At 53.4% G+C, this 17,962-nt stretch overlaps 1 protein-coding gene across 6 annotated transcripts in view; it reads right to left on the bottom strand.

The window, feature by feature from the left end:
- syne2b (spectrin repeat containing, nuclear envelope 2b) overlaps window positions 1–17,962 on the bottom strand; it is a 96,859-nt gene that overhangs the window by 3,438 nt on the left and 75,459 nt on the right. For all 6 annotated transcript variants that reach the window (XM_072699151.1, XM_072699148.1, XM_072699149.1 and 3 more), the window contains 22 exons: window positions 17,724–17,843; window positions 17,495–17,649; window positions 17,111–17,258; window positions 16,795–16,889; window positions 16,026–16,257; window positions 15,498–15,692; window positions 13,917–14,042; window positions 13,030–13,185; window positions 11,203–11,361; window positions 10,009–10,175; window positions 5,153–5,315; window positions 4,380–4,567; window positions 4,067–4,217; window positions 3,735–3,917; window positions 3,044–3,181; window positions 2,769–2,963; window positions 2,416–2,671; window positions 2,216–2,284; window positions 1,566–1,696; window positions 1,062–1,188; window positions 754–965; window positions 159–368 (listed from right to left, as the gene is read on the bottom strand). In XM_072699151.1, the coding sequence (XP_072555252.1) occupies window positions 159–368; window positions 754–965; window positions 1,062–1,188; window positions 1,566–1,696; window positions 2,216–2,284; window positions 2,416–2,671; window positions 2,769–2,963; window positions 3,044–3,181; window positions 3,735–3,917; window positions 4,067–4,217; window positions 4,380–4,567; window positions 5,153–5,315; window positions 10,009–10,175; window positions 11,203–11,361; window positions 13,030–13,185; window positions 13,917–14,042; window positions 15,498–15,692; window positions 16,026–16,257; window positions 16,795–16,889; window positions 17,111–17,258; window positions 17,495–17,649; window positions 17,724–17,843 (3,576 nt within the window). The remainder of the gene's footprint in view (window positions 1–158; window positions 369–753; window positions 966–1,061; window positions 1,189–1,565; window positions 1,697–2,215; window positions 2,285–2,415; window positions 2,672–2,768; window positions 2,964–3,043; window positions 3,182–3,734; window positions 3,918–4,066; window positions 4,218–4,379; window positions 4,568–5,152; window positions 5,316–10,008; window positions 10,176–11,202; window positions 11,362–13,029; window positions 13,186–13,916; window positions 14,043–15,497; window positions 15,693–16,025; window positions 16,258–16,794; window positions 16,890–17,110; window positions 17,259–17,494; window positions 17,650–17,723; window positions 17,844–17,962) is intronic.

Here is a 17,962-nt window from a genome sequence, read left to right as displayed (position 1 = left end):
ATTAGTTAGTCTAGTACATTAGTGATTATTTTATTGAACCATTTAAGCTGATTTTGGAGAGGAAGTGAAGTTTGAGCAGTAGTGCCTTAGGGGGTGTCTGGCTCTGCCAATAAGCTAGCAATGCCCTGTACCGCCCCCCCCCCCCCCCCCCCACTCACCTGGCACTCCATGAGGGTAGCATGCAGCCGCTGCCCCCAGCCCTCCAGGCAGGCGCAGGCCCGAGCCCAGTCCCGGTTCATGTCACGCAAGCTCTGCTGGAGCTCCTGTAGCTCCCCGCCGTCCACGGCGCTGGCCTGCTGGAGGTCGCCGGCTCCCAGGTTTGCAGAAATCATCACCGCCTTGTAGCTCTCAAAGGCCTTCTGCATCTCCTGCGAAGGGGAAGAGCAGAGATGGAACAGCGGAGGTCAGAAGTCAAATTATCGCACATTTAATCATTCACAAAGCTGACCTGAAAGAACTTCTTAAGTATTAAGAATGATTTCTTAAGTATTAAGAATGACTCAAAGAGTTAGTAAAATGTTCTAGACAGAACACAACAGGCTTTTTGTCTAACAAGATATTTTGCACCAGGAATGACAAATCCTTCAGATTTAATTTTAAGGATTTAATTAAAGTAATAAGTTACTGAGTAATCAGTTGATACTGACAGGGGATGTACCAGCTGTACTCAATACTGGATAAATTAACCATAATTGTTTATGGTAAGGGTTAGCTGAGTAGGTTAACCACAACTTCGACGAAGAGTAAGATTGCCTTGAGTTTCCTGATGCTGGCCTCCATGTCCTGGATGCTGCTGGGTCCTTCCCATCCCAGTTCACTCTCCAGCTCAGGCAGCACCCGGCCCAGCCAGGCTGTGATGGCGCTCAAGTCACAGGCTCGCTGCTGCCCCTGCTGGACGTCCCGTTGGCCGCACAGCTCGGTGTTCAGTGTCTGTGCCTCTAACAGCTCCCAGCGCTCGATCACCCCTGTGCGTGTGGGAAGGGTGTGAGTCAGGAGCTGAGCGGCTGTGAGGAGAGCGTGCAGGGAGCCCCCCCAAGGCCCAGCCGGGCCGCCGTCCGCACCTGTCTGCTTGTCCACACTGGCCAGCCCGGTGAGCCCCGGCTCCCCCTCCTGGTCACTGCCGCTCAGCATCCTCTTCACACGCTTCACGCTGTCGATGCTCCCACTGCACTCCAGCATCAGCTTGGCCTGTGCGGGGGAGGAGGGGTGGGGGGGGTTACATCACCGTACTGCACTTCAATAAACAGCCCCGATTATTCTTTGACCCATCATGTCGAAAAACACTGCAGCACATTACCACTTAAACCAGTGTTTCCCAATCCGGTCCTCAGGGACCCACAACCGGTCCATGTTTTTGCTCCCTCCCACCTAGGGCGAAAATGTGGATTCTCTGGCAGGGAGCAAAAACGTGGACTGGCTGTGGGTCCCCGAGGACCGGATTGGGAAACACTGACTTAAACCCATGTTAGCGTGCTCATCATAGACTATAGACTGCGCATCTTGCCCAGAGATCAGGGCTTAAATAGGAAAGTTAGGAGCAGGCCAGCTGCGGGCGGCAGACTCACATAGCCCTGCTGGTAGGGTGTGCTGCTTGGCGGGTCATGGGAGGCCAGCCTTTGCATGCTGTTTCTGAGCAGAGTGTTCCTTCTGCGGGACTCCGGTGTGTGCCACGTGGGAGGCTCACTCATGGACTTCCCTGAAAGCCAAAGGAACTCGCAGTGAGACCCGGACCCGGCCGTTTGGTCTGACCCAACCCGACCGCTGAATGCGTTACTGGGCGAAAGCCGCAGCCAGATGCTAGCGCATGCAGAGCGGATCAATGCAGCGGCCTCTCTGTTCTCTTAATGCGACATCACAGGTTGAGATGGGGAGGTTGCACAATGGCCCTGGTGAGCAGCTGAGGACAGCCTCTACTCCCCTGAGCACGTGGCAGCATAAAGCAGAGCTGGTGGGGGGGAGGGGCCATGCTGGCATTTACCCCCCCAGCTCTACACTGGAGGGGACCGGGAAAATGGGCAGCCGGGAGACCTGGGACTTGATGGCAGAATCAGTAAAAACAGATCAGTGGGTCGTTGGGGGGAGGGGGGGATAGAGGGAGGTGATGGTACGACAGTGAGGGTGATGTGGTCAGGTGATATGGCATGATATGGGTGCTGACTTATGCCAGGTCATCACCAGACGATGTTACAGACACATGCAGCAGGCAAGTGCCTACCAAGGGCTGCCTGCAGAGATTTGGCAGTCGCCTGTACAAAGGACTCTGGGCTTTCAGTGATTTCTACATCTGCAAGAGAAGAAGGGAGATGTCTGCCTATGGAGGCTGTGGGAGCCAAGCGATGGTGCTGCAGGACAGCCCCGACTCGGATGCAGCCCGGGGATGAGGGCGTGAGCTCTGGGCACTCCTGCAGGGCTCACCTGATAGGGTGCTGTAGAAGGTGACGTCGTCCTCGTCCTCGGGCGAGGAGGAGCCGCCCACATCGCCCGTGTGGTCCCACTCCAGCGGGATGGAGTCCACGCTGGCGGGAGTTTCCCGGCCCGAGGGCTCCAGGGGCGGCACCAACACCTGGCACACGGTGTGGCGGCCCACCACGGCCAAGCCCTCCTCCTGCCAGGAGTCCCCGGACAGATCCATGGAGTCCTCCAAATCCGTGTCCCGTTCCTCTTCCAGCACCTGGGAAAGGGGAGGCCGTAAGGTGATCAAGGGGGTCTGGCACGTTAGGGGGTACTCAGACGGACGGTGTGCCTGGCACACCTGGAGGGGCACTGACCGGCCGGCGGCTGATGAGCCGCTGGTGGAAACGGGCCACGCGGCCAAACACCTCCTGGCAGTAGGAGTGCAGCTCCTCCAGCTCGTCCTCGATGAGCACAGCGTCCAGTGCCGCGCTCTTCTGGATCAGGTTCTCCCCGAACACAATCAGCTGGTCGATCTTGTTGGTGTTGAGAGTGATCTCCTGCTGGAAGCCCTGGGAGATGGATGGGGTGGTCAGCAGCGCCGTGCACGTCTCCATGTGTGTGTGCGTCCATGAGTGCACAAGGGACCTACGTCGAGCTGCCGCATCTTGTCGTGTATGTCGCTCTCGGAGAAGTGCTCCACATTGGTGAGCTGAAGGTCCATCTCGGTCAGCCACACCAGAAGCCCCTCCCGCGTGCCCTCAAACTCCTCCCTCTGAGACGTGAAGTGCTGAGGAAAAGAACGGGAATGGGGGTGGGATCATTATATAATTCTCATACAGTAATCAACAGTAATACCCTACAGCACTATCAGCCATTTTAAATGCAAGTGGTTAAGCATTCCTGATTGGATCACATTCAAACAGAGACTCTCCTATAATGTGCAATATGCAGCATCACCAGCCCGATATGTGACTATCCATGATACACACTTAACATGGGTTGCATGTGTTCAGAGTTGGGTAATTCAGGTCAAGAGAGGAAAAGTCCAGACCGAAATTTTGTTTCAACCATCCAGTTGAATACTCTGTAACTGTGACTTTTTATGCTCAACTGGTTGGTTGAAACAAAATCTTGGTCTGGACCTTTACTCTCTGGAACTGGAATTTCCCAACTCTGCATGTCTTCATACAGGTGCTTTAAGCGCAACAGTGGTCACTCCTGTCGGTCAGCTATGCCGTGCTTCTCCGAGCAGCAGGTCATAGTCTGACAATGTCCTCCATGAGTGATACCCCGCTTTGTAATATTTTTGACATTTCCTAAACAGCGCCCCCTTGTGTCACCTTGAGTCTGCGCAGGATGGCGGTCACACGCCGCTGCAGGCTGTCCCACCGCTGGTTCCCCTCCTGGACCATGAGCTTGAGCCTACAGGCTGTGTCGGTGCGGTTCTCCCGGGCCAGGCGCCGATACTGCTTGTTGACCAGCTCCAGCTGTGTGAGGCGCTCATGGATCTGCCTCTGAAAAGCCTGTGGGAAGGCAAGGGGCCTTCCGTCACTGACCCCAGATCAGCTTCTCATCTGACAGTGATGCAGCCAGCAGTGCTTAACTCCTTCCTTAATAAATTATCAAAAGCAGCTAAATATAGGTCAGTAAAAACCGCACGAAAGGCACTGACCTCAAACTTCTTCAGCTCCTCTTTGGCAGTGGTGTACAAGATGTCTGCAGAATTGGGGTTTGCCACGATGACCTCTGACATCTTCAGCCAGTCCTCGAAACGGGAGTAGTCGTCCAGGAACCTGACCCACAGCCTCCACGTCTCCTCGATCCTGCGGCCGGATGTCAGCCACGAGCCAGTGAGGGGGGGGGGGGGGGTGCAAACACGGACAGGGTAGCAATAAGGCGACTCAGAAGTGATTTGCTGGCTGACGTGCGACAGGGACGACCTGCAGGACGAGGACGTGTGAGTGGACAGCGCACCATGCACCCACCTCATCCTGCGCTCCATGGACATGGCGCAGATGTTCCTCCAGCGGCGGTCCAGGCTGCGCGTCGTCTCCTGGATGGACTCGCTCTCGGTCTCGGTGCTGCAGGCGTCCGTGTCGCGCAGCAGCACCTCGCACAGGGTCAGCACCGACGCCACGCCCTCCGTGTGCTGCTCGATGTCCCTCTGCAGTTCCTGCGTGCGCAGACATGGGCGCATGTAAATGCAACGGCAGACAGGATACCTAGACGTAGACCGGCAGTTCATACGCCTTGCCCAGCGTAACTCAGAGCCCCAACTTGCAGTAACAGAGTAAAATGATCAGCCTTGGAAACACAACCCAGCCCAGTGAACGATACACGTTTCAATGAGGGCTGCTCCCTTCAACGATAATTTACTGATATGTAAATAAATAAATGTAGTGCTACAGGACTCGTCTCAGGTACAGGACTTGCTTAAGGTACAGGATTCTTTTGTGGTACATGACTCGCCTGAGGTACAGGACTCTCCTAAGGTATAGGACTTGCCTGAGGTACCGGACTCTTTTATGGCACAGGACTCGTCTCAGATACAGGACTTGCTTAAGGTACAGGATTCTTTTGCGGTACATGACTCGCCTGAGGTACAGGACTCTCCTAAGGTACAGGGCTCTCATAAGTTACCGCCATAAAGGTGAAGTTCTTGCTGGTTCTAAGACCACAGGCAGAAAAGTAGGGTCTCTCCTGTCGATTATCTTCCCCTGAGCGGGTCTCAGAGCAGCAGGTTCAGCCTGGTACCCACCTGTTGCTCTACCAGTTTCCTCTGGATCTCGTCACTGTGGCAGACGCTGTAGACCACGGGCGTGGCCAGCTCCGCCTCCACGCGGGACAGCCAGGTGCGCAGGTTACTCATGTTTTTTTCCAGCTGCTGCACAGTAACCAGTGTGTCCTTCAGCTTCCGCACCCTGTACACAGGCAGACACCGTGCTAAGCACACACAGCTTCATACACAACGGGTCTGCTGGCCACAGGGCCAGTTCAAATAACAGCAAAAACAAATTTCAAAAAAGCAAGAGAGAAAGTCAGTCTTCCTGACAGGAACTCATCCTTAACAACTATGCTACCTGCTCAGCTAATATTGCATATTATTATTATTTTCCTGCTATCTGTCCTTTAATAAACTCTTTAACGAAGTCAAACCACAGACACACCTTGGCATATAGCAGTATTTCCCAACCCAGTCCTCGGGGAACCCCGGACAGTCCACGTTTTTGCTTCCTCTCAGCTCCTAGTACACCTGTACCAGGTATTCAGTGTTCCTGATTGGCTGGGGGCTGGAAGGGAGCAAAAACGTGCACTGTCCTGGGTTCCCCAAGGACTGGGTTGGGAAACACTGGCATACAGGATCCTAATACTGCATAGGCGACCTTTGACCCTGAAGGGGAAAACAGCCAGGTTCTGCAGCTGTCATCACAATCATGTCTCTCTGCTTTAACATGTCAGCAAATCTGCAGGAAAGATCTGATGTGCGTGATTATCTGGTACCAGACACAGAGATGTAACGCTTACATCTACACAGAGGAGACAACCGTGGAACAAAGACACGGGTGTGACCTGTAACATGAGAGCGCGTGCGATCGGAGCAGCCCGGGTACGACGCGTAACACGAGACGGAGCTACAGCAGCAGCACGGTGCTGATCGCCCATCAGGGAGCCACGGTGACAGCACAGCCATCTTGGCTGTCCCTGCAGCCGGGCTGTTGTCGTGCCGATGCACGGCTAGGGGCTGACCGACGCTGTCGGGAGCGACGGCTGCTTGTGCCTCACGGAGGATGCTCCTCTATCTGCAGAGCAGCTGTCTCCCCTGGCTACCGGTGCCGTGCTCACGCTGACATAACGCCGCCCCCCTCCCCCCTCCCCACGACACGTACAGAGACGTTCCCTGCGAAAAGCCACTAATCCCGCAGCTGTCGCAAGTGTGCCAGAGTGTGCCGGATGCTGCATGCGGGGCCCCGGCGGCTACTTACAGCTGGCAGGGCTAATGCGGCGCTCGCCATCCACCGCGACCTTTCCTACAGCTCCGCCTCCGTCACGCGCAGAGATACGCCGCACGCCGCCTGCTCCCCCCTCCCCCGCGCGAGTCCAGAAGCCCTGCTTAGCCTGCACACACGTGCACGGACACGCGCAATGCTGCTGCGGGGGGCAGTGAAACAGCCTCAGTAAAAGGGGTGGGGCTCTTTTGTGCTCAGATGGACCCACAGTGGCTGATAATAGCCTCTTATGTAAGATGCGACTGGATGTGATGTAATACTTCTGCACAGAGGCATGAAATTGATTTGATCTTCTTTCACTATAATCCTATTATTTATGCGTGGAGCAGCGAAGAGCCCGGATCTTAGGCACATCTGTCTAATGCGCACCGATTTAACTTGACTCAGCAGGAGAACTAATTTTGCATCAATTTAAGACCAGTGTTCAGATCTGACCTGAAAATATCATCAGCCAACAGGACTCAGAGGAAAAAATATGTCGCCCGTTTCCTGCTAGTTTTAGGAGTCATAATGCCTTAGATGTCACTTATCTATGACTGTTTCTGAGACCTGCACCTTTAAGCACCACTCAAAGTGCCCTGTAGAATGTAGTGTGGACTGTTGCCATGGGGACACCAAAAGAAAACTCACTGGACATTACCATAATAAAAATTCAGGTACCAAGATATTAAACTACATGTTCTTCAGCGTTCAGGCAGTTTGAGCCGCACATCCAGGACTTTAATCAGATTGGCCGTGCGGCCCCACTACAAGCTACCCTGTCGGGATCCGTGACGACGTCTCCGCTAGCTGGAGCTGACTGGCACTGTGAGGACTGTCAAACAGGCATCAAGCACCTGCCGTGTAGATTAGCCCATGCTGCTTTCAGAAACGGGCAAGGAGGCAGCATAAAGAAAAGGCTCTGAGTGGCGTTCAGAGCTGGGATTAGATGTCAGTCGAAGGAAGTCCAAGGATAGGAGGATTAACTGATTAAGAGCTACTTTTCATGGTCTGCACAGATACCACTGTCAAAGGCAGACACAGGACCCCCAATTGTCAACAAGGAGGAGTGAGATTCATGCCTTATCTAAAGAGCGGTCAGTGGGCTTCCAAGCACCAGGCCTTGCCCCCCCACCCCACCACTGCATTAATAAAGGCTGAAAAAGCCCAGTTCCGTTGCAAACCCTATTTTTCTTCCAACAGTGCGTCAAGCATTCCCACAGACACCGAAACACAGGCTCTGGCGGGAGAAGGAAAGGCCAGCAGGGTTTTGGACACACTCCAAACAAAGCCACCCCCCACCAGAAACCACTCACACACCCCCACCCCCCCACCCTCACTCCGAGGCCCCACCCCCCACCAGAAACCACTCACACACCCCCACCCCCCCACCCTCACTCCGAGGCCCCAACCACTCCCGCCTCAAGATCCAAGCCCTGAAAATCACCATGGTAACCAAGAAATCAGTGATACACCAAGATATTTCAGCACAAGTTATTACCACGGCTATAAAAACTCAACAAAGACAACATTTTTCAACTGATGGCACTTCTTATTTGGCACGGCTCTTACGGCATTCCAAATTGCAACACTTAAAAAGAAGAGCCATACACCCAGCAGAGTGGTAATTTTAACAATCCTGACACAGAATCTCACTGGAGACAAACCCCAAACCATAATTTGTACATTTTAAGCGGTTCCCTGCCCATCTCACACCTGCTCAATGGTTACAACATGGCAGTCAGCTCCATCTCCAATCTCCAAAAGAGGGGGACAATAAAGAACACATCTGCCATACTCTGGGGGTGGGGGGGCAGTGGGAGTATCAGGAAGACCACTACAATGGACTGAGTGCAGGCAGCAGCTGCAGGACCCAGTGCCTTTGTCCCAGCTTGTTCTGGGACAAAAGAAAATGATAGTAGCGATCTTCAGCTGTGGCTTTTGCAGAGCACCCCTCCCAAAGCAGTAGAGCCCCCTCCCTGATAATTGACTGCCTTCTTCTCAGAATGCACCGATGGAAGACCTTCATCTACCTCCCACAGAAATGGGCTGAAGGCTCTGCAGTTCACAGAGGGAAATGCCCTGATTCTGGGAAGCTCAATCCACCTCACTCAGTGTCTGTTTCAGGAAAATGGGATCAGACCCTTCAGCACATTCACACAAATGCGCAATGAGAAAACAGGAGGGTGTGGAAGGAGCCGCTTGTCTGTGAGGTAAGCCAAAAGAACACAAGGTAAACCAAAACAAGACAATCATCAATTAATCAAACACTGGAACAAATCCTAAGCCCTGTTTGTTCGGCAGCTAATTACTACTTGCGATTACTAATCTGTGATCTCTCACAAAAGTGTGTTAGGAAGGGTCCCACCTGAATCAATGCCTGAACACCACACGGGTCAACAAGACATTTTTGCCCTTATAGAGTTACTCTACATAATAGTCCACTGCTGACTGAGGATCACAGATGTTCAAGTTAGACGTGTCCAGAGAGGGTAAAGGATATCTAGACACGGTAGTGTAATGATGATCTGAAGTGTAGGTGTTTCTTGTGCTGCTTGCACTGGCGATTCAGGGAATGGAAGCCCAGCCAGGCAGATGGTCATGAGTGCCATGTGCCGCCACCCTTAATGCCCTTGCCGGGGCACATCCATTGTGCCCTGCCGACCTCTCAATGCTAATTCTGATGGACTGGCCCCTCCCCCCTTGTCAATCAAGAATAGGAGCTAAGCCATCTGGCTCACCTACGAGTTGCTGTCCTTCTATAATTCCCTTGGCTTCAGCCCCGTCACCCATCTGGTCATAGTGGGGGTGTGTCTTGGGGGGTCAGCTTTGCCCCGGCTACACCTGCCTCAAGTGCGATCAGACATGTGGCCCTAATGCTTTTTCAGGTTTGCAACCATGCCCGCTTCTTTGCAAGACGCATCAACAGAAAAACGACATCTTTATAAATACCACCCAGCTCTCGCGCAGGCTGGAGGACTGGACACTGTGTTCCTCTGCGGGGTCGGAGAAGGCCATTGAACCTCGTTAGCTGGAATGGCCATAAGGGCTGCAAGCGTAGCCGATCGATGACGTCAACGAGGCTTGATGAGGCGCAAGATGATACCAGAGATCAAGGAAATCAAAGACCGCTCCACAGTCCTTAGGCACCAACTGCACACGCAGAATAGGCACTGCATTCATATACGCACAGTAAATTATTTGGGGGGGGGGGGGGTCAGGCAATGACAGGACTTTCAATATACCTGGCTGGCAATTCAAGAGTGAATCTCCAAAGAAAAGGAGACGAGTTATACCAGAACACCTGCATCTCTCTCTCAACAGTCAGTACCCCAGTCTCTCTGGCCTTAAGTGGAGGACAATCCAGGCCAAATTATTACCAGTTGACCTACAGTCATCAACCTGAATGGTTGATTCTCCACACAGAGATTTCTGAGAAACAGGACAAGCCCTCTTCCTTATGCGTCAACAACAGGCCCAGAAAAGCCTGCAGCATTCCAGCACGGACCCAGCTGCTCTAACACATTCAGAGAGTGTTTTGCTGGCTCCCCACCACCGCTGGACTGGCCTTTGGACTGGCAAGGTGCTCCAATCACAATCTCCACCCCCACCCTCCTGCTGCACTCACCTGGCCTCTATGTGGTCAAAGAGGTGCTGCCAGCGGTCGCTGACGTCCGCCAGCTTATCGCTGACCTCAGCCACCTTCGCTTTGTCGCTGGCCTGGATCAGCTGCTCCCCCAGCTGCTTCAGGTGGGTCTTATTCTCGCTGAAAAGGTTGATCTCCTCCATGCAGTCCTGCCGAGGGTCAGGAGGGGTCGACTTTGTCATAGAGTCCCCCGTCACTCGCACACACGTCAGCACACAGCCCACCCTGAGGCACAGACACACGAGGAAGCACTGTCCTCACAAAGGGTCACTGCCACCACCCCCCCACCCCTATTCAGCTGGAAATAAGCGATAGGGTCCTTTTGACCTGGCCGGCCCATGGCACAGATCCACATCAATTGAGCCCTCTGTGACCCGGCTGGCCGCTCGTTGATCATTCAGCACAGCAGTGCTATTCTTTGTTTATCCCCCGGGGATGGACTTTGGTCAGCTGGACCGGTGTCGGTGACATCACCCACTATCGTGACCTGGCATTGGTTGTGAAAACTTTTAAAAATCTTTTCCATAAAATCTTCTGCCTCACTAACAACCTGCTGACACATCATTCAGTCTGATTATCCTCAGGGTGCAGGAACAAGATTAGATTGTTCACAAAATTAGATTATGATTAGAAACAATCTGTTATGGCATGAGGAAATCACATGGGTTAACCATTAATCCATAATCCACTTGCGGTTATATTATTTATTATGTTCTTCCTGACTGAGATTTTATTTTTATTCCTTTCCAGATAAACAATATTACTCTGACTACAAGTTGATTGTGATTTTTAATTGCCATATACATGAAAATGTTTTATGCTGTGATATCATTTGCTGTTTTATGCTGAAAAATAATTTGAAGCTTTTGGCGTATGTTATTGAGAGTCAAAAACAGGTAGAGGAGGAAAGTTCAGGTCCAGAAAGAAAAAATCTAGACCAAGGTTTTGTTTCAACCAACCAGTTGAGTATAAATAGTCACAGTCACAGAGAACTCAACTGGTTGGTTGAAACAAAACCTTGGTCTGGATTTGTAGTTTCTGAACATGAACTATCCACCTCTGCCAATAAGTTTCCTTTATATATCACAGGGCCCTTAGCATTGCGCTCCACAGAGCATCCGCTGCAGCCAGTGTGATGCCGCGAGTGGGCGGGGCGACTCAGGGAACCCTCCTCACCTTCTTCAGCTTCTCCACCATCTCCTCGATGCTGAGATCCGTGCTGTGCGCCACCTTGTTTTCCATCTGCGTCAGCCATTCGCAAAGCTCCTTGTTCTTCTCATTGAAAATGATCCAGGCGTTGAGTCTGTCGGCAATCTCCTGCTTGCGCAGGGACACCTGCAGGGGGGGCAGGGCAAACAGAGGATGTGCCGGGCGACACTGCAGAGCCACGAGGCCGACTGAAAGGACTAATGAGTTGCACCACTAAACGAGGATAGGGAATTAAAAATTAATTTAAAAGCCACACCCAGACCAATAAATACAGACATAAAGAGTTCAGAGGTCTTGTTAATCTAAATGTGTACAGATGGTGTCCATGTGTCTTTGTGTCAAGATACATTCAAGCCTGGCTACCTTGGTCTTTATTTGTACACAGACCAGGGCTGTGAATCTTACTGTGTTTCTCAGGAACATGCAAGTCAGAGCCGGGACTGCGCTGGTCCTCGGAGAGGAATGTCACAAGAACCTCAGAAAAAAATCTCTCCAGAAACGAGTCTGAATGGTTGAAAAAGTTGTCATCTGGGCTCTGTTTTTGCTGGGAAAGTTTTGCATGAAGTTCTGCATTTTGGTAGAGCTCACCCTCTGTGGATGAGCCTTTAGCACAGACAGCTGCAGCCCTCACACTTCCATCCTATGCCCTTGCATCCTGGGTGCTAGTTTTCACACCAGGAGTAGACCAGTGAATTTCAACCAATACACACTGTATAACAGGTACATTCCTATGGTAAAGCGAACTGAACAATCAGATGTCATCATATGCTGGAGGGTGGCTGTTGTAAACTATGTAGAACAGCGAAGGAATAAGGCTGCGGAAACTGTATGCAGTTTAAGTCGCTTTTGATCAAGTGTCCGTCTGTTGATGTAAATTGGTGAAGCCATTCACTGCATGTCTCCTCCAGCAGCTGGGCTAAGCTATTGTGAGTCACTGTGATCCCTAACGTGTGACACCGCCCCCCCCCCTCCCAAACACTCACACACCCCCAAACAAAGGCCCACTGGCCCTGCCATCTGCTTTGCCATTCCACGGCTGATCTCGCTCTGCAACCTGTTGAGCGGGGGTAGGGGGGGGGGGGGGGGGGCACGAGTGCTCGTGCCTTGGGGACCTGACAAGCTGAGCCCCCCCCAGTGACCCTACGCTGTCTAAATCAGATTACACCCTAAGCTGTTCTCTGGTGTTTTTGGGACTAAACCATTTTCAGTTGTGCCCCAAACAGTGATTCCGCTCACAGCAGCCAATAGTGTAACAGAATCCCTGCAGTGATTCCCAATGGTCCCAGGCAGGAAAACTGCACATCATGCACTCTCCATATTACAACAATAGCAACTGCAAAATACCCATGGTTCTACTCTAATAAATCCATTGTTTATAATTCTCCTAACTCACATCCACTTCTCTGCACCTTTTCTACACGCTTTTCACACTCTAACCTTCAGCTGACTACCAAAAACTGTCCCCATGAAGCCTTAACTTTGTGCCAATTACACAGGCACTTAACACACTTGTGTTAAGCCGCACAACCCCACACGCCCCCCTTAGTCCTGAGCTTCCGTAGGCCCTGAAGTAGCGTTTCTCTCCATTATTTATTGCAGGATTTGGCTCCCTTGTCCCGGGTAACTCACATTTGCACGCATTCCTAGCAGTTCAACAGCTACATTCCTGGCAGGAACACAGACTCTTATGAAGACGCACACACACGCTCCATGCTAACCCAACCTGCCGGCCTCCAGCAAATCCACAACCCCCCCCCCAGTGGTGCAGCAACTCCCCCAGGGCAAAGCCCCTACCTTCAGACAGAGGTCCTCCCACTGCTGGTGCAGGCCCTCCACCTGCTCTCCCAGTATAGCCTCATCCTCAGCCACGATGTACTGGGACAGGTCTGTCTTCATGGTGGCCAGCTCCGTCAGCCTGCGAGCCCAGTCCTCCAGCGAGCTCTCGACCTCCTGCATCACACAGCACAACCAGTCAGCCGCTTTGCCAGTTCTCTCTCCCCCAGCGTCCAGCCGGCAGGATTAAGGCCCGCGGGACGGAGTGGGGGAGGGGAGGGGCGGGCTGAAGTGGATGGGGCGAAGGAGGGGGGAAGAGGGGGGAGAGTTAAACCCATAATGAGCCAAAGGAGGGAGAATGAGCTTGAACCTACTTTCTGCACTAACGGTCGCTTTAGTGTCCTGGCACTGGAAGGCAGCTCTGTTTGGGCTGGACGCAGTGTTTAGCCAGTGACAGCCGCCCCTTTCCCAGACTCATACAGCACTGGTCCCACAAATTCCTAACACTGCAGCCCGCCGACTGAGACACTGCCATCAGTAGACCATGCAGATCATGTCAAAAAAAAAAGCTGTCAGGAACAGCAGCCCTGAGCGGAGGAACCAGAAAACCACACCTGGCCAGTGGGCCGGCAGAGCACCGCGGCGGGCGGCTGTGCAGCGGGACCAGCCCCCCCCCCATAAGGACACTCATTCTCTGGCAGTTTAGTGTCATTGCGTAACGGGCTGCAATTTTGAGGGCCTCAATTACTAGCATTACCTGAAATACGCCGGCAGGTTCTGACTGCGATTACCCCGGGGCTGGTATTGTGTGCTGAGGTACAGCCTGTGAGCAGAGCTGAAGGCTCTCCAGCTACACGCTGCCGGGAGGGGGGGGGGCTGCGCGTGTGTGGGGGCCAGGCGGGGGTCACCTTGGTCAGCTGCTCCTCCGCTTGCAGCTCCTCCCATGCCCCTGGCAGTGTCTCCGTGGCTTTGGCCTTCGCTCCCAGCAGCTCCCGCTCGCTGTCAGCCAGCCCGGCCCCGAACCGCTCCCAGGTCTGTGGGAATGAGCCGGAATGAGCCGTTTCTCGCCAGCTTCTCACTCATTCTTTCCTATTCTGCCGTTAACTTCCTGTCTCCCAGATGGACTTGGGCCCATGCCCTCCTGTCTCTACGGTGTCAGAAAGCCTAATCGGAGGAACGCCGCGGCAGGAACTTATTAACCGTCCTGTGAGGAAGCCTTCCTGTTCTACAGCATCCCACTTTGTCCAGCTACCACTGGTGCCAGAGTGAAAGAGGCATTACGCTACTCCACCTCCATCACAGCGCCCCCTACCTGCGGGATACAGTTTTCATGAAGGCCTGCTTTCCTTCAGAAAGGAGGAGGACAGCACCCATAATGCACTGCTTTCCCGAACGCCAGCCATGCCACCCCACGGTTCCTGCTAGCTCGTGCTTGTTCACAGTGCCGGAATGGGGCAAAGCCTTCAGCCCCCGCCCCAGAGCCCAAGCAGCACGTACATCCATGGGCTGCTCATCCCAAAGCACCCTGGGAATTCGCTGTGATAACTCCCCCACCGATGCTATTGTGAGAGTCCTCTGCGTTAGAAGGTCACCCAGCTGTCCTGATCTCAGCTTTCTCTCGGATTTCCTGTGCGGCTGACATCACAGGTTTGGACTGCACTGGCCTCAGGCTTGCCGGTTCAGTGAAGCTCTGTGCTCCAGCGGCATTGAGTGACCAGGAAGCTGTGGGAGGTGCCTGTCTTTGCTGGGGGAGGGGCAAGACTGTGATATGGGATAAGCAGCCAATGGTTAATCATCTTACTGTATTTACATCAGGTCACACTGAAGAAACAGGCAATGTCATTGAACATGACACTGTGCCTTTATTCATTTATTATAATTTGTTCCACACGGCCATTTTCCCAGAATGCCCCTTTCCCATCCTGTGATTGCCCCCCACTGTTTCATTCTTGCTAATGTCAAAATCTACTCTGGTCCTTGGTGCGATTAGGGAAGCTTTGTGATCTGTTCCCGTGACAACAGTTGCCTAGTGGATGTGGGTCAGGGAGAAAAGTAGACTCTGCAGTGTAAGGCTGATCCCGTACGCCGTCTCACTGTCGCTCGTGGGCCCCTAGGGTGACAGAGGCCACCTCAGCAGTCAGATGAAACACAACACCCTCATACTCCTGTAGCAGGCTGTGTTTAGCCTTCTCCTTCCCGCTAAAGCATCTCTGTGATAAATACGTGATGCCGCTCTTTCTGAACGCTCAAGAAATATGTTGTTACCAAACACAAGCCTACCCTGGATGCTAATGCTTTGCTAACAGAAAAGTTAAACCCCGCACTGCAATTGCTGCTGCATTAACTCACACACGACCACCGTCTCCTGCTCTCACACGCATAAAACCCACTGACCGCAGGAGTGCATTATGGGATATCCATATGGACTTCTAGATACGCCGCAGCTACTGCAGTGAGTCCTGCCTGGCGACGGGACCATGGAGACATACCTGCAGTATGGTGTCAGAGAGAGTCCTCCTTTTTCCCAGCATACAACTGGTGTGCTCCCAGTCCTCCTGCAGGGAGCCCAGCTCCGTCTGCAGCTGCACCTGCGTCTGTGTGTCTCCCATGAAGAAGAGCTGCTGACCGAGCTCCAGCGTCTGCGCATAGGCGCTCTGGTGCCGCTGGAACAGCATCTCTGCATGCTGCAGGACGCAGCAAAGGCACAGCGGTGCTCAGCCAAGCACAGTGCCCCCCAGTGGGGGACTCCAGAGGCACATGCCACTCTCACCATTCATATTGTTTTCTTTTTTCACACTGTTACTAAATACAAATATAGATAGAAGCAGAATTATATTAAATTTGTACCCTTTCATAAAATTGGACATTTTACAGAAACAGCGTGTGTTGCCTCCAAGACCCTGACCAGGATAAACAGTCAGAAGATGGATGGATGGAACAAGGTCATTAAAACAGTTCTTTGTTATAAAGCCTTTGGCCCAGTGCAGTGCCAACCGCAGTCCCCCCTGGTGACGTACCTTAAGGTCGTCCGGGGAGTTCTGCAGCTGCTCTGGGCTGCAGTGGACGGGGCCAGCGGGGGGCAGGAGGGCCTGCGTGTCAGCCAGCAGCCCCCGCAGTTTGGACAGGCTGCGGGTATACAGTCGCCAGTGGCCCACCAGCGCCCCCACCAGGCCGCCGCGCTGCTGGGCACGCTGGACTGCGCCCTGCCAGTGCTGACGCAGCTGGGACAGCTTCAGGAGGAAGTCGCTTCTGCGGAGAGCAAAGGGCGGGACGCCGGGGGCCATCCGTCAGTGAGGTGTGTTGGGACCCCCCCACCCTGCTACCTGCTCCCGTATTTCCTGGATCACACTGCATAGATGACACAGCAATGCTTCCCAGACTAAGCAGCGTTTTTAGTTACTCGAACCCCCATCCATGCAGCCAGAGTATCTGTCACAGGCGCGGCTCAACTCCCTGACAGTCCCATGCGGCTGGACGTGCCGAAGCCCATGTTTGGTCAGCCGTGGGGTGTCCCGCCCCTGACCTGGGAACAGACTCGCCACTGCCAAGTCCTTTCAGCCTTGGCTGTTGGCTGAGCCCAGGACAGATTTAAGGCCTGAACGACGGCCCAGCTGGTGTTCCAGCCAGACGTCCTAGTATGCGATACAAGGTCACCACAGCTGGGTGAAACTCTGTTTAAGGATTCTGTAAAGCAGATCGGCGTGCAGCCAGTGGCCTGGGAGGGTAACACTGGCACCAGATCAACCGCTGGGTTTCGGGACCAGCCGGGTGAGTGGGTGAACTCACCTGTCCTCGACCTCCCCCCTCTCCAGCACCCACAGCGCCTCGTTGACAACAGAGTGCAGGATCTGGTGTCCTAAGGAGACCTCCACCTGGAACCTCTGTCAGGAGGTCACAGACACAAACATCATTTAACCAAACTCTGCATATGGCCTTTTCACCAAAACCATTCATCTTGACTACACTGCTGAACAAAAGTTGCCCTGAGGGAATTTCAACCAAACTCAAAGTCAAATGCCTGTCCACTGTGCCACCTGCTGTTCAACATTAGCACTGCAGCCATGAAAAGCAGCATCGTGCATGATGGGAAAAGGGGGGTCACCTGATGCACGCGCAGTTGAGCCCGCAGCTCAGAGTAGGAGCCGGCGATGGGCACAGCCAGGCAGTCCTCCATGCTCTGCAGGAAGGCCATCCAGCTTGCACACTTCTCCTGGAAGTTTTGCCAGTGCAGCAGCTCGTCCTGGAGCTGGCTGTTGCACAGACACAAGAGCGCCAAGTGGCCCCTTTGTTTGGTCTGGCATTAATCACTACCTCCTCTTTCACCATAAATTTCTGAGCCAGCTGCCAAGCAAGACAGGCGCAGAGCCTATCCAGAGCCAAATCTGGGCCACTGCAACACCACTTCACTCTGCACACTGCAACACCACTTCACTCTGCACACTGCAACACTCTTCACACATTGTTTTGGGTTCACACCGGTCCTCACCTGCACCTCTCGACGACACGCGAGGCGGCCTCCGCCCACTTCCTGTTCAGAACCCGAAGCCTGCGGACGTCCGAGTCACTCGGTGCCACCGTGTGGCTCAGCTCGTTCAGGGCATCCAGGTCAGGGGTGAGGGAAATCAGGTCCAACCACTCAGCCTGAGCAGATGGAGTCCATCACTTGCTGGCATTCTCCATTGGCCTCACAGCGGGCGGCAGGGACAAAGCCTCACCTGGGACACGCCCGAGGAGCCTGGGTCTACGGATCCGGCTAGGCGGCTCTCACAGACCTGCAGGGGGCGCTCCAGCATCTCGAGGCTATGGCCAAACTCCTGTAGCAGGTTCAACTCCTCCTACACACGAAAACACTCAGTAAAATGCATTTTTACCCATTTTTATCTCATGTGGTTCAGGACTTATACAGATCTGGACAGAAAGCTGGCCCAGACACAGGAAGAGTAACCCTGCTCGC

The sequence above is a fragment of the Paramormyrops kingsleyae genome, chromosome 14 (genome assembly GCF_048594095.1).
Source record: "Paramormyrops kingsleyae isolate MSU_618 chromosome 14, PKINGS_0.4, whole genome shotgun sequence".
NCBI classification, from domain to species: Eukaryota; Metazoa; Chordata; class Actinopteri; order Osteoglossiformes; family Mormyridae; genus Paramormyrops; species Paramormyrops kingsleyae.
Note: the sequence above shows the minus strand (reverse complement) of the source record. Positions and strands in the feature narration are given on the sequence as shown.